Raw genomic sequence first — 16446 nt, 5'->3', positions numbered from 1 at the left:
TCTGTACACCAAGGACAAGCAGGGCTCTGTACACAGAGGACAAGCGGGGCTCCATACACCTAGGACAAGCAGGGCCCTGTACACTGAGGACAAGCAGCGTTGTGTACACTAAGGACAAGCAGGGCTCTGTACACCGAGGAAAAGCGGGGCTCTGTACACCAAGGACAAGCAGGGCTCTGTACAATGAGGACAAGCTGGGTTGTGTACACTGAGGAAAAGCAGGGCTCTGTACACTGAGGCTCTGTGATTTGCTATGGGCTCACACATCAGAATGATTGACAAGCCAGGAGCCTGCACAGAGCCCTGCTTGTCCCGCCCTCACTTCCTGTATTTGGTCTCCTCATAGAGACACAAAGGAAACAGCTGCAGGGATAGTCTTTTTTATGCAAAAATATACACATTTTTTAAGCAATGTATATTACAAATATACATATAATGGTATTATCTACATTATATAAAAAGTTTTAGTTGACGACAGGTACACTTTAACCCTTCAGTTTCTGTTCCTTCGCTTTTACTCGCTGTTAACCCTTCAGTTACTGTCACCTCTCTTTTATCCTCTTCACAATGCTGTCCACACTACCTCCTGTCAACTTTTTCCTGATCCTCTAATCCTGTTGTTTTTTTTATCCGATGAATTGAACAAATAACCAGCAAACTAATCAATTTTACAAATAATCATTAGTTGCAGCCCTAATATATAAAACACAAGTTTTTACTGGGGGGGAAAGAAGTCAATACTAGTTTTCACAAAGGCATTTAGTCAAAACTAGTTTTCACTAAGGAAAACCAGTTTTAACACACACAATATATATATATATATATATATATATATATATATATATATATATATATATATATATATACACACACACACACACGGAGATTTATCAAAACCTGCCCAGAGGAAAAGTTGCTGAGTTGCCAATAGCAACCAATCAGATCCCTACTTTCATTTCTCAGAGGCCTTTTCAAAAATGAAAGAAGCGATCTGATTGGTTGCTATAGGCAACTCAACAACTTTTCCTCTGGACAGGTTTTGATAAAACTCCCTATAATATATATATATATATATATATATATATATATATATATATATATATATATATACATACATACATACACACACACACGTCCCTCAACATACAATGGTAATCCGTTCCAAATGAACCATCGTTTGTTGAAACCATCGTATGTTGAGGGATCCGTGCAATGTAAAGTATAGGAAGCTGTACTCACCTGTCCCCGCCGCTCCAGACTAGTCACCGCTGCCCTGGATGTCGCCTTCCATCGCTGTCGCCCCGTCCCCGTGGTGTCCCCGACGCTCCGGAACGTCCCTGCTTCCCGGGATCCTCGCTCTCCGTCGCCGCCATCACGTCACTACGCACGCACGCCGCTCCTATTGGATGACGGGACAGCGTGCGCGCGACATGATGACGTCGAAGAAGAGCGCCGGCGATGGAGGGGATTGTGAAGATGATGCTCCGGAGCCCCGAGGACAGGTAGGAGACCATCACCGGAGCACATGGGGCACCGTAAATGGCTATCCGGCGGCAGCTGAAGCAGTCAGCGCTTCCGGATAACCGTATATGCGATGGCCCCGACATACAAAAGCATCGTATGTTGATGCTGCCTTCAATATGACCTCTGAGAGGCCATCGCATGTTGAAATTATCGTATGTTGGGGCCATCATAGGTCGGGGGGGGTCACTGTATATATACACACACACACAGGATGACATTAATCATTGACTTTATAACCCCTATAATGTTCTAAATGTGCCTGCATTTTTTGCACAATTTTTTTGCGCAGTTTTCAGTAGAACATCTTTTAAAGTTGTCTACTGTTTGGTGCACCGTACCCCACTTTTTGCAGTGGAGCTGTATTTATTATTTGGGCAAATTCAATTTAGAATTTTTTTTGCACAAAGCCTACACCACCTAATAGGACATGTACAAAAGTGCCAGATGCCAGAACACAAAGCACCAATCTCTGCAGCTCACTGGTTTCTATAGAGAACATTTATCAACCTTGGTGTAAGGTAATAAAGATTTTACCCGTTTTTACTTATTATATTGTTTGCACAGTTGCTCCAAATTTACCAAAAAGTCGCACAGGACTTGATAACTTTTGCGCAATTATAGAAACCAGTGAGCTGCAGAGATTGGTTTAAGCTTTGTGCTCTGGCATCCGACACTTTTGTACGAGTCCTATTAGGTGGTGTAGGTTTGCGCAAACAAAATAAAACACTTGCAAATTTAATTTGCGCAAATAATAAATACAGCTCCACTGCAAAAAGTGGTGTACGGTGCTCCAAACAGTAGACAACTTTGAAATATGTTCTATCGAAAATTGTGCAAAAACAAATTGCGCCCCAAAAAATGCAATTGCGCAAAATTTGCAGGACATTTAGAATGTTGAAGTGGTGTAAAACCAATGATGATAACATTTTTGCACTTGTGGGGAAATTTAACATTGGTTTTACACCACTTCAATGTTCTAAATGTCCTGCAAACTTTGCGCAATTGCATTTTTTTTGCCCCATTTTTTTAACGCAATTTTTGGTAGAACATATTTCAAAGTTGTCTACTGTTTGGTGCAGCGTACTCCCCTTTTTGCAGTGGAGCTGTAATTATTTGCGCAAATTAAATTTACAAGTGTTTTGTTATTGCACAAAGCCTACTATTTTTTTCCCCGCAAACCTACACCACCTAATAGGACACGTACAAAAGTGTCAGATGCCAGAACACAAAGCTTAAACCAATTTCTACAGCTCACTGGTTTCTATAATTGCGCAAAATTTATCAAGTCCCGTGCGACTTTTTGGTAAATTTTGAGCAACTGTGCAAACAATACAATAAGTAAAAACAAGGGTAAAATCTATTCTACCTTACATCAACATTGATAAATTCCACCACACACAACATAACGGAGAAGCCATTTCCATGTCCTGAATGTGGGAAATGTTTTTCTCAAAAATTACTGCTTGTTAGACATGAGAGAACTCACTCAGGAACTAAACCATTTTCATGTTCAGAATGTGGCAAATGTTTTTCTCAGAAATCAAACCTAACCTAACATAACTTCAGCTCATCCAGCAGCGATCACAACCAGCACAGCAGAGTCCTGCATACACTGAGCAGATGAGCCTAGAGCAGCAGCCCCTGATCATGTGACTCCTCCTCCTCCTCCATGTGACTGATCACATGACTGTGACATCATGGCAGGTGGTGTAAGCACAGGGTAAGTACACGGCTCTGTACAGTCTGCAGGTGGAGGTATGTGTGAGGTCATCAGGAGGGGTGGGGGAGGGGACAGCACCATTAACCCCTTCATGTTTAGGATCTTCTTCTCTCCCATAGTGTATAATGGAGGAGGCGGCTCTCTGTGTATAGTATACGGCTGATAATACGCAGTGTAGTCACCATCCGGGTCCCTATAGTATATACTGGGCTCTGTGCTGTATAGGGGGCTGGTAGTGATTGTTGGGGGAGGTGATGGTTTTGTCCTTTTTTTTTTTACCTGTACCCAAAACAGTAGACTACCACGTTTTTTGGTCATGGTGAAAAACCGTATTAAACCGTATACATTTTTTATAACATGGGGCTCAATGGAAACCGTACAGAACCGTTTTTTTTTTCTTGGAATTTCAATCTAACAAGTGAAACTTTATTCAAAATGGAGTGAAAAGTTAAAAACGTATACATTTTTTTTTCTTAAAAAACAGATGCAACCGGACATCATTTTTTCAAACCGTATATGGATTAATATTTGTACACCCATTTTGATACAGTTTAGTCAGGTTTTGAGGAATCCATTTTTCATCAAAAACCTGATACGGGAACTGTATTGCAAAAACGTAGTGTGAATGCAGCCTTAGGTGGCGCTCGCCATATCCTGGTTATATTCATTGTATGTGTGTCTTTCCTTCTATAGAATTGTGTGTATGTATGTATATGTGTATATATATATATATATATATATATATATATACACAAAGGAAAATTTGAACAGTTTCCCATAGTAACCAATCAGATCCCTTCTTTAATTTCTAAGAGGCCTTTTAAAAAAAGAAAGAAGCGATCTGATTGGTTGCTATAGGCAACTGATCAACTTTACCTCTGCACAAGTTTTGATAAATCTCCCCCGATAGTGTCATATAGTGGAATGCTTCTCAGGACTTTAGGGCAGCACCGTCCTTCCCACTGATTGGCCATAGTAGTCATGTGACGGTACGACATCCTATCACACTGCTTTAACCTTAATAATAGGAGATATTCCCTGACAAGACATTCAACCCTAACAATCCATACAAAAAGAGAGAATCATCATCTATACCAGTGTTTCCCAACCAGAGTGCCTCCAGCTGTTGCAAAACTACAACTCCCAGCATGCCTGATCTATACTATAATATCTCCCCAAATGTTTCTCCTTATTATCTCATGTAGGGTAAGGTCACATGAAGCGCATCCACAGTGTATTTGAAGCTGCGGATGCGCTACTGACCGCCCCTAGATTCAGTCTCCTGGTTTGTCTCCCTGTAGCAGCAATCCGCCGCCACAAGCAGACACAGACTGAGCGCATGCGCAGCGTGCTCACAGACATCGCGGTTAAGCTTGGCCTAGCAGAGGGAGCGACTGCAATGTCTGAGTATACTGTGCATGCGAGCGCGACCTGCAGGTCAGTCTGTGTCTGCTCGTAGTGGCAGATTGCTGCTACAAGGAGATAAACCAGGACACACAATCAAAGTAAGAGGCTGACTCTAGGGGCGGTCAGTAGGTCATCCGCAGCGTCAAATACACTCTGGATGCGCTTCATGTGACCCTACCCGTAAATTGGATTTTATCTTCCCTTCAGGTTCCTCCAACCCAGGATCCTCTGCTGATATCTTCTATGTAAGAGAAGTTTCCTGATCAACTATGGAGAGAGACAGGAACAAGATGGCCGACAGGATAATAGACCTCACCCTACAGATACTCTTCCGTCTTACTGGAGAGGTGAGGGATTCTGGGAGTGATGTCACATGACCTCATTCTTATTTATGTAATAATAGATGGATATGATTGGAGAGGTGAGGGATTCTGGGAGTGATGTCACATGACCTCATTCTTATCTATAATAACAGATGGATATGACTGGAGAGGTGAGGGATTCTGGGAATGTATGTAGTGACATTAATGTGTCTCTCCATACACAGGATTACACAGTAGTGAAGAAGTCCTCTAGTGGGCGCTGTCGGGCCCCTGTGTGTGAAGGATGGGGAAGAACCCTGAGCCCAATCCCGGGGCCCCCACCTCACCCCCTGATACATGAGGAAATGGATGAACAGAAGATCCTAGAACTGATCAACAAGATGATGGAGCTGCTGACTGGAGAGGTGACACTGCTTGGAATGCTGGGACATTATACAGTAATGGAGGGGTCTGGTGATGACTGGAGAGGTGACACTGCTGGGACATTATACAGTAATGGAGGGGTCTGGTGATGACTGGAGAGGTGACACTGCTGGGAATGCTGGGACATTATACAGTAATGGAGGGGTCTGGTGATGACTGGAGAGGTGACACTGCTGGGACATTATACAGTAATGGAGGGGTCTGGTGATGACTGGAGAGGTGACACTGCTGGGACATTATACAGTAATGGAGGGGTCTGGTGATGACTGGAGAGGTGACACTGCTGGGAATGCTGGGACATTATACAGTAATGGAGGGGTCTGGTGATGACTGGAGAGGTGACACTGCTGGGACATTATACAGTAATGGAGGGGTCTGGTGATGACTGGAGAGGTGACACTGCTGGGACATTATACGGTAATGGAGGGGTCTGGTGATGACTGGAGAGGTGACACTGCTGGGACATTATACAGTAATGGAGGGGTCTGGTGATGACTGGAGAGGTGACACTGCTGGGACATTATACAGTAATGGAGGGGTCTGGTGATGACTGGAGAGGTGACACTGCTGGGAATGCTGGGACATTATACAGTAATGGAGGGGTCTGGTGATTACTGGAGAGGTGACACTGCTGGGAATGCTGGGACATTATACAGTAATGGAGGGGTCTGGTGATGACTGGAGAGGTGACACTGCTGGGAATGCTGGGACATTATACAGTAATGGAGGGGTCTGGTGATGACTGGAGAGGTGACACTGCTGGGAATGCTGGGACATTATACAGTAACACCACTGGAGGGGTCGGGGTGATGACTGTATCATTGTGTGTCAGGTTCCTATAAGGTGTCAGGACGTGGCGGTCTATTTCTCCATGGAGGAGTGGGAGTATGTAGAAGGACACAAGGATCAGTACAAGGATCAGGTGATGATGGAGGATCAGCAGCCCCTCACATCAGCAGGTAATAGACATGACTATATACACACGTCCTCTCATTATTTGTATGTAAAGAATGAATTCAGTCTCTGTATGTGTTCCCTACAGTCAGATCCAGTAAGAGAACAGCAGCAGAGAGGTGTCCCCGTCCTCTTCTTCCACAGGATCAGTAGATGGGAGATATCCCCCTACCCCAACTCAGACTGACATGAGATATAATTTAGTGGCTCCAGCTCCTTTCCTCCTTTGTGTTCCTCGTGTAATATGAAGGTGTAAGCCGCTCTCTGTGCCTCTGGTCTTTTTCTCCTTTGCTCCGGCCCCCTCACCCTCCATGACTGCTCGTCTCCTGCTCGTATTTAACATTTCATGTGAATACTCCTTCTGATGACATTTACAATATTTCTTTTACAGGTTCTGAATCATAGTGGAGATCTAAACTATATTAATGGTATAAATGTTATAATAAAAGAAGAAGCGGAGACAGATGTGAGCAGTGATGAGCAGTATAAGGAGGACATTCCTACAGATGACCACCCAGGTGAATAGTGACCACTGAATGCAGAGAAGAGTCACAGATTCTACTCAGTCATCAGTTACAATGATACCAGTTACAAACAGCCATCATGCCCCCTCCCATAGACATGAATGGGCGTGGCGTGACGTCACAAGGGAGCATGATAGTCGACCACAGCCTCCCGAACCCAGCATTCTGATCATAATGTTCAGAACGCCAGGTATCTGCACGGAGATTGCGAGGGTCTCGGCTGCGGGGACCCCTGCGATCAGACATCTTATTTCCTATCCTTTGGATAGGGGATAAGATTTCTAGCAGCGTAGTACATTTTTAAGGGGTTCAGTTTATTACCCGAAAATGATATTTATATATTTTTTTCTTGGCAGATTATTGTATCAGGAGATCAGAGGGACACCTGATATCTTCAGCAATGAATGTGAAGGATCGTATCACACAAGATACATATGAAGAACATTACGTTATCTCAGATACACCCTCAGCCCTTCACAGACAAGATCTGTCATGTGATCTTTTTAATCCAGTCCTACTTTTTCATTCTCCACCGGCTGTTAAGCAATATAAAGAGAAGCCATTTTCATGTTCACAATGTGGGAAATGTTTTAGTAAGAAATCAGATCTTGTTAAACATCAAAGAACTCACACAGGAGAGAAGCCATTTTCATGTCCAGAATGTGGGAAATGTTTTTCTCAGAAAGCAAATCTTGTTAAACATCAGAAAATTCACACAGGGGAGAAGCCATTTTCATGTTCAGGCTGTGGAAAATGTTTTATCCAGAAATCAGATCTTTTTAAACATCAAGGAACTCACACAAGAGAGAAGTCCTTTTCATGTTCAGAGTGTGGGAAATGTTTTATTAAGCAATCAACTTTTCTTCAACATCAAAAATTTCACACAGGGGAGAAGCCATTTTCATGTTTACTATGTGGGAAATGCTTCACCCAGAAATCAGATCTTGTTAGACATCAAAGAACTCACACGGGTGAGAAGCCATTTTCCTGCTCAGAGTGTGGGAAATGTTTCACTCAGCGATCAGATCTTGCTCACCATCAAAAAATTCACACAGGGGAGAAGCCATTTCCGTGTTCGGAATGTGGTAAATGTTTTACTGATAAATCACATCTTGTAAAACATCAAAGAATCCACACAGGAGAGAAGCCATTTTCATGTGCAGAATGTGGGAGATGTTTTACCGAGAGAACGCATCTTGTTAAACATCAAAGAACTCACACAGGGGAGAAGCCATTTTCATGTGCAGAATGTTGGAAATGTTTTGCTGAGAAATCGACACTAAATAGACATCTAAGAATTCATATAGGGGAGAAGCCAATTTAGTGCTCTAAGTGATGCAGTTACTGCACCTATATATTGACCATGTGCAATGGATGTTTGACAATAATATATATATCATATACCGCATCTCCAAACTTGTCTTAGTCACCTATCCAGCTATGTCATCACTATAGTTTGCATGTTAGGAAAAGAGGCTCATGTAGAACAAAAAGTCTCTCTCATGTGGTTATGACTTGGCCAATGCTCCTCATGGAGAAGATGCATATTCCATGAGTATCTAGTGCTGGAAATCGAAACACCTCGGAAAGACGTTATTTCCATTCAAAAGGTAAGAATTCCAGGACATGACCAGAGTAGACACATAAAATCAGGTTCCATCTTCCCCCTTATATCACATACTGTCATGGCCGTAAATGTTGACACCCCTGAAATTTTTCTAGAAAATGAAGTATTCTCACAGAAAAGGATTGCAGTAACACATGTTTTGCTATACACATGTTTATTCCCTTTGTGTATATTGTAAATAAACCAAAAAAGGGAGGAAAAAAAGCAAATTGGACATAATGTCACCAAACTCCAAAAATGGTCTGGACAAAATTATTGGCACCCTTAACTTAATATTTGGTGGCACACCATTTTCATGTTCAGAATGTGGCAAATGTTTTTCTCAGAAATCAAACCTAACCTAACCTAACATAACTTCAGCTCATCCAGCAGCGATCACAACCAGCACAGCAGAGTCCTGCATACACTGAGCAGATGAGCCTAGAGCAGCAGCCCCTGATCATGTGACTCCTCCTCCTCTTTCTCCATGTGACTGATCACATGACTGTGACATCATGGCAGGTGGTGTAAGCACAGGGTAAGTACACGGCTCTGTACAGTCTGCAGGTGGAGGTATGTGTGAGGTCATCAGGAGGGGTGGGGGAGGGGACAGCACCATTAACCCCTTCATGTTTAGGATCTTCTTCTCTCCCATAGTGTATAATGGAGGAGGCGGCTCTCTGTGTATAGTATGCGGCTGATAATACGCAGTGTAGTCACCATCCGGGTCCCTATAGTATATACTGGGCTCTGTGCTGTATAGGGGGCTGGTAGTGATTGTTGGGGGAGGTGATGGTTTTGTCCTTTTTTTTTTTTTTTTTACCTGTACCCAAAACAGTAGACTACCACGTTTTTTGGTCATGGTGAAAAACCGTATTAAACCGTATACATTTTTTATAACATGGGACTCAATGGAAACCGTACAGAACCGTTTTTTTTTTCTTGGAATTTCAATCTAACAAGTGAAACTTTATTCAGAATGGAGTGAAAAGTTAAAAACGTATACATTTTTTTTTCTTAAAAAACAGATGCAACCGGACATCATTTTTTCAAACCGTATATGGATTAATATTTGTACACCCATTTTGATACAGTTTAGTCAGGTTTTGAGGAATCCATTTTTCATCAAAAACCTGATACGGGAACTGTATTGCAAAAACGTAGTGTGAATGCAGCCTTAGGTGGCGCTCGCCATATCCTGGTTATATTCATTGTATGTGTGTCTTTCCTTCTATAGAATTGTGTGTATGTATGTATATGTGTATATATATATATATATATATATATATATATACACAAAGGAAAATTTGAACAGTTTCCCATAGTAACCAATCAGATCCCTTCTTTAATTTCTAAGAGGCCTTTTAAAAAAAGAAAGAAGCGATCTGATTGGTTGCTATAGGCAACTGATCAACTTTACCTCTGCACAAGTTTTGATAAATCTCCCCCATAGTGTCATATAGTGGAATGCTTCTCAGGACTTTAGGGCAGCACCGTCCTTCCCACTGATTGGCCATAGTAGTCATGTGACGGTACGACATCCTATCACACTGCTTTAACCTTAATAATAGGAGATATTCCCTGACAAGACATTCAACCCTAACAATCCATACAAAAAGAGAGAATCATCATCTATACCAGTGTTTCCCAACCAGAGTGCCTCCAGCTGTTGCAAAACTACAACTCCCAGCATGCCTGATCTATACTATAATATCTCCCCAAATGTTTCTCCTTATTATCTCATGTAGGGTAAGGTCACATGAAGCGCATCCACAGTGTATTTGAAGCTGCGGATGCGCTACTGACCGCCCCTAGATTCAGTCTCCTGGTTTGTCTCCCTGTAGCAGCAATCCGCCGCCACAAGCAGACACAGACTGAGCGCATGCGCAGCGTGCTCACAGACATCGCGGTTAAGCTTGGCCTAGCAGAGGGAGCGACTGCAATGTCTGAGTACACTGTGCATGCGAGCGCGACCTGCAGGTCAGTCTGTGTCTGCTCGTAGTGGCAGATTGCTGCTACAAGGAGATAAACCAGGACACACAATCAAAGTAAGAGGCTGACTCTAGGGGCGGTCAGTAGGTCATCCGCAGCGTCAAATACACTCTGGATGCGCTTCATGTGACCCTACCCGTAAATTGGATTTTATCTTCCCTTCAGGTTCCTCCAACCCAGGATCCTCTGCTGTTATCTTCTATGTAAGAGAAGTTTCCTGATCAACTATGGAGAGAGACAGGAACAAGATGGCCGACAGGATAATAGACCTCACCCTACAGATACTCTTCCGTCTTACTGGAGAGGTGAGGGATTCTGGGAGTGATGTCACATGACCTCATTCTTATTTATGTAATAATAGATGGATATGATTGGAGAGGTGAGGGATTCTGGGAGTGATGTCACATGACCTCATTCTTATCTATAATAACAGATGGATATGACTGGAGAGGTGAGGGATTCTGGGAATGTATGTAGTGACATTAATGTGTCTCTCCATACACAGGATTACACAGTAGTGAAGAAGTCCTCTAGTGGGCGCTGTCGGGCCCCTGTGTGTGAAGGACGGGGAAGAACCCTGAGCCCAATCCCGGGGCCCCCACCTCACTCCCTGATACATGAGGAAATGGATGAACAGAAGATCCTAGAACTGATCAACAAGATGATGGAGCTGCTGACTGGAGAGGTGACCCTGCTGGGAATGCTGGGACATTATACAGTAATGGAGGGGTCTGGTGATGACTGGAGAGGTGACACTGCTGGGACATTATACAGTAATGGAGGGGTCTGGTGATGACTGGAGAGGTGACACTGCTGGGAATGCTGGGACATTATATAGTAATGGAGGTGTCTGGTGATGACTGGAGAGGTGACACTGCTGGGAATGCTGGGACATTATACAGTAATGGAGGGGTCTGGTGATGACTGGAGAGGTGACACTGCTGGGAATGCTGGGACATTATATAGTAATGGAGGTGTCTGGTGATGACTGGAGAGGTGACACTGCTGGGAATGCTGGGACATTATACAGTAATGGAGGGGTCTGGTGATGACTGGAGAGGTGACACTGCTGGGAATGCTGGGACATTATACAGTAATGGAGGGGTCTGGTGATGACTGGAGAGGTGACACTGCTGGGAATGCTGGGACATAATACAGTAATGGAGGGGTCTGGTGATGACTGGAGAGGTGACACTGCTGGGAATGCTGGGACATTATACTGTAATGGAGGGGTCTGGTGATGACTGGAGAGGTGACACTGCTGGGACATTATACAGTAATGGAGGGGTCTGGTGATGACTGGAGAGGTGACCCTGCTGGGACATTATACAGTAATGGAGGGGTCTGGTGATGACTGGAGAGGTGACCCTGCTGGGACATTATACAGTAATAGAGGGGTCTGGTGATGACTGGAGAGGTGACACTGCTGGGAATGCTGGGACATTATACAGTAATGGAGGGGTCTGGTGATGACTGGAGAGGTGACACTGCTGGGAATGCTGGGACATTATACAATAATGGAGGGGTCTGGTGATGACTGGAGAGGTGACACTGCTGGGAATGCTGGGACATTATACAGTAATGGTGGGGTCTGGTGATGACTGGAGAGGTGACACTGCTGGGAATGCTGGGACATTATACAGTAATGGAGGGGTCTGGTGATGACTGGAGAGGTGACACTGCTGGGAATGCTGGGGCATTATACAGTAATGGAGGGGTCTGGTAATGAATGGAGAGGTGACACTGCTGGGAATGCTGGGACATTATACAGTAATAGAGGGGTCTGGTGATGACTGGAGAGGTGACACTGCTGGGACATTATACAGTAATGGAGGGGTCTGGTGATGACTGGAGAGGTGACACTGCTGGGACATTATACAGTAATGGAGGGGTCTGGTGATGACTGGAGAGGTGACACTGCTGGGAATGATGGGACATTATACAGTAATGGAGGGGTCTGGTGATGACTGGAGAGGTGACACTGCTGGGACATTATACAGTAATGGAGGGGTCTGGTGATGACTGGAGAGGTGACACTGCTGGGACATTATACAGTAATGGAGGGGTCTGGTGATGACTGGAGAGGTGACACTGCTGGGACATTATACAGTAATGGAGGGGTCTGGTGATGACTGGAGAGGTGACACTGCTGGGAATGCTGGGACATTATACTGTAATGGAGGGGTCTGGTGATGACTGGAGAGGTGACACTGCTGGGACATTATACAGTAATGGAGGGGTCTGGTGATGACTGGAGAGGTGACACTGCTGGGAATGCTGGGACATTATACAGTAATGGAGGGGTCTGGTGATGACTGGAGAGGTGACACTGCTGGGAATGCTGGGACATTATACAGTAATGGAGGGGTCTGGTGATGACTGGAGAGGTGACACTGCTGGGAATGCTGGGACATTATACAGTAATGGAGGGGTCTGGTGATGACTGGAGAGGTGACACTGCTGGGAATGCTGGGACATTATACAGTAATGGAGGGGTCTGGTGATGACTGGAGAGGTGACACTGCTGGGAATGCTGGGACATTATACAGTAATGGAGGGGTCTGGTGATGACTGGAGAGGTGACACTGCTGGGACATTATATAGTAATGGAGGGGTCTGGTGATGACTGGAGAGGTGACTGCTGGGAATGCTGGGACATTATACAGTAATGGAGGGATCTGGTGATGACTGGAGAGGTGACACTGCTGGGAATGCTGGGACATTATACAGTAATGGAGGGGTCTGGTAATGAATGGAGAGGTGACACTGCTGGGACATTATACAGTAATGGAGGGGTCTGGTGATGACTGGAGAGGTGACACTGCTGGGACATTATACAGTAATGGAGGGGTCTGGTGATGACTGGAGAGGTGACACTGCTGGGAATGCTGGGACATTATACAGTAATGGAGGGGTCTGGTGATGACTGGAGGGGTGACACTGCTGGGAATGCTGGGACATTATACAGTAATGGAGGGGTCTGGTGATGACTGGAGAGGTGACACTGCTGGGACATTATACAGTAATGGAGGGGTCTGGTGATGACCGGAGAGGTGACACTGCTGGGACATTATACAGTAATGGAGGGGTCTGGTGATGACTGGAGAGGTGACACTGCTGGGAATGCTGGGACATTATACAGTAATGGAGGGGTCTGGTGATGACTGGAGAGGTGACACTGCTGGGACATTATACAGTAATGGAGGGGTCTGGTGATGACTGGAGAGGTGACACTGCTGGGAATGCTGGGACATTATACAGTAATGGAGGGGTCTGGTGATGACTGGAGAGGTGACACTGCTGGGAATGCTGGGACATTATACAGTAATGGAGGGGTCTGGTGATGACTGGAGAGGTGACACTGCTGGGAATGCTGGGACATTATACAGTAATGGAGGGGTCTGGTAATGACTGGAGAGGTGACACTGCTGGGAATGCTGGGACATTATACAGTAATGGAGGGGTCTGGTGATGACTGGAGAGGTGACACTGCTGGGAATGCTGGGACATTATACAGTAATGGAGGGGTCTGGTGATGACTGGAGAGGTGACACTGCTGGGACATTATACAGTAATGGAGGGGTCTGGTGATGACTGGAGAGGTGACACTGCTGGGAATGCTGGGACATTATACAGTAATGGAGGGGTCCGGTGATGACTGGAGAGGTGACACTGCTGGGAATGCTGGGACATTATACAGTAATGGAGGGGTCTGGTGATGACTGGAGAGGTGACACTGCTGGGAATGCTGGGACATTATATAGTAATGGAGGGGTCTGGTGATGACTGGAGAGGTGACACTGCTGGGACATTATACAGTAATGGAGGGGTCTGGTGATGACTGGAGAGGTGACACTGCTGGGAATGCTGGGACATTATACAGTAACACCACTGGAGGGGTCGGGGTGACTACTGTATCATTATGTGTCAGGTTCCTATAAGGTGTCAGGACGTGGCGGTCTATTTCTCCATGGAGGAGTGGGAGTATGTAGAAGGACACAAGGATCAGTACAAGGATCAGGTGATGATGGAGGATCAGCAGCCCCTCACATCAGCAGGTAATAGACATGACTATATACACACGTCCTCTCATTATTTGTATGTAAAGAATGAATTCAGTCTCTGTATGTGTTCCCTACAGTCAGATCCAGTAAGAGAACAGCAGCAGAGAGGTGTCCCCGTCCTCTTCTTCCACAGGATCAGGATCAGGTAGATGGGAGATATCCCCCTACCCCAACTCAGACTAACATGAGATATAATTTAGTGGCTCCAGCTCCTTTCCTCCTTTGTGTTCCTCGTGTAATATGAAGGTATAAGCCGCTCTCTGTGCCCCTGGTCTTTTTCTCCTTTGCTCCGGCCCCCTCACCCTCCATGACTGCTCGTCTCCTGCTCGTATTTAACATTTCATGTGAATACTCCTTCTGATGACATTTACAATATTTCTTTTACAGGTTCTGAATCATAGTGGAGATCTAAACTATATTAATGGTATAAATGTTATAATAAAAGAAGAAGCGGAGACAGATGTGAGCAGTGATGAGCAGTATAAGGAGGACATTCCTACAGATGACCACCCAGGTGAATAGTGACCACTGAATGCAGAGAAGAGTCACAGATTCTACTCAGTCATCAGTTACAATGATACCAGTTACAAACAGCCATCATGCTCCCTCCCATAGACATGAATGGGCGTGGCGTGACGTCACAAGGGAGCATGATAGTACGACCACAGCCTCCCGAACCCAGCATTCTGATCATAATGTTCAGAACGCCAGTTATCTGCACGGAGATTGCGAGGGTCTCGGCTGCGGGACCCCTGCGATCAGACATCTTATTTCCTATCCTTTGGATAGGGGATAAGATTTCTAGCAGCGTAGTACATTTTTAAGGGGTTCAGTTTATTACCCGAAAATGATATTTATATATTTTTTTCTTGGCAGATTATTGTATCAGGAGATCAGAGGGACACCTGATATCTTCAGCAATGAATGTGAAGGATCGTATCACACAAGATACATATGAAGAACATTACGTTATCTCAGATACACCCTCAGCCCTTCACAGACAAGATCTGTCATGTGATCTTTTTAATCCAGTCCTACTTTTTCATTCTCCACCGGCTGTTAAGCAATATAAAGAGAAGCCATTTTCATGTTCACAATGTGGGAAATGTTTTAGTAAGAAATCAGATCTTGTTAAACATCAAAGAACTCACACAGGAGAGAAGCCATTTTCATGTCCAGAATGTGGGAAATGTTTTTCTCAGAAAGCAAATCTTGTTAAACATCAGAAAATTCACACAGGGGAGAAGCCATTTTCATGTTCAGGCTGTGGAAAATGTTTTATCCAGAAATCAGATCTTTTTAAACATCAAGGAACTCACACAAGAGAGAAGTCCTTTTCATGTTCAGAGTGTGGGAAATGTTTTATTAAGCAATCAACTTTTCTTCAACATCAAAAATTTCACACAGGGGAGAAGCCATTTTCATGTTTACTATGTGGGAAATGCTTCACCCAGAAATCAGATCTTGTTAGACATCAAAGAACTCACACGGGTGAGAAGCCATTTTCCTGCTCAGAGTGTGGGAAATGTTTCACTCAGCGATCAGATCTTGCTCACCATCAAAAAATTCACACAGGCGAGAAGCCATTTCCGTGTTCGGAATGTGGTAAATGTTTTACTGATAAATCACATCTTGTAAAACATCAAAGAATCCACACAGGAGAGAAGCCATTTTCATGTGCAGAATGTGGGAGATGTTTTACCGAGAGAACGCATCTTGTTAAACATCAAAGAACTCACACAGGGGAGAAGCCATTTTCATGTGCAGAATGTTGGAAATGTTTTGCTGAGAAATCGACACTAAATAGACATCTAAGAATTCATATAGGGGAGAAGCCAATTTAGTGCTCTAAGTGATGCAGTTACTGCACCTATATATTGACCATGTGCAATGGATGTTTGACAATAAT

The 16446-nt window shown here is 44.4% G+C and overlaps 3 protein-coding genes across 3 annotated transcripts in view; 2 read left to right on the top strand and 1 right to left on the bottom strand.

The window, feature by feature from the left end:
- The window catches only part of LOC130296459 (oocyte zinc finger protein XlCOF7.1-like), a 120128-nt gene that overhangs the window by 53792 nt on the left and 49890 nt on the right, over window positions 1-16446 (bottom strand). The gene's annotated exons all lie outside the window — the stretch shown is intronic.
- LOC130296518 (oocyte zinc finger protein XlCOF6-like) overlaps window positions 1-16446 on the top strand; it is a 208051-nt gene that overhangs the window by 178464 nt on the left and 13141 nt on the right. The gene's annotated exons all lie outside the window — the stretch shown is intronic.
- On the top strand, window positions 1267-16400 carry LOC130299684 (oocyte zinc finger protein XlCOF7.1-like). The gene is made up of 14 exons (XM_056551484.1): window positions 1267-1502; window positions 4859-4998; window positions 5199-5378; window positions 6230-6356; window positions 6440-6501; window positions 6743-6869; window positions 7232-8198; window positions 8439-8485; window positions 10639-10676; window positions 10985-11158; window positions 14405-14531; window positions 14615-14682; window positions 14925-15051; window positions 15414-16400. The coding sequence occupies exons 2-14, from the start codon at window positions 4921-4923 to the stop codon at window positions 16379-16381; spliced, it is 3090 nt and encodes a 1029-aa protein (XP_056407459.1). The 5' UTR covers window positions 1267-1502; window positions 4859-4920; the 3' UTR covers window positions 16382-16400.

The sequence above is a fragment of the Hyla sarda genome, chromosome 1, assembly GCF_029499605.1.
Source record: "Hyla sarda isolate aHylSar1 chromosome 1, aHylSar1.hap1, whole genome shotgun sequence".
NCBI lineage: Eukaryota > Metazoa > Chordata > Amphibia > Anura > Hylidae > Hyla > Hyla sarda.
This window is presented reverse-complemented; position numbering and strand designations above follow the sequence as displayed.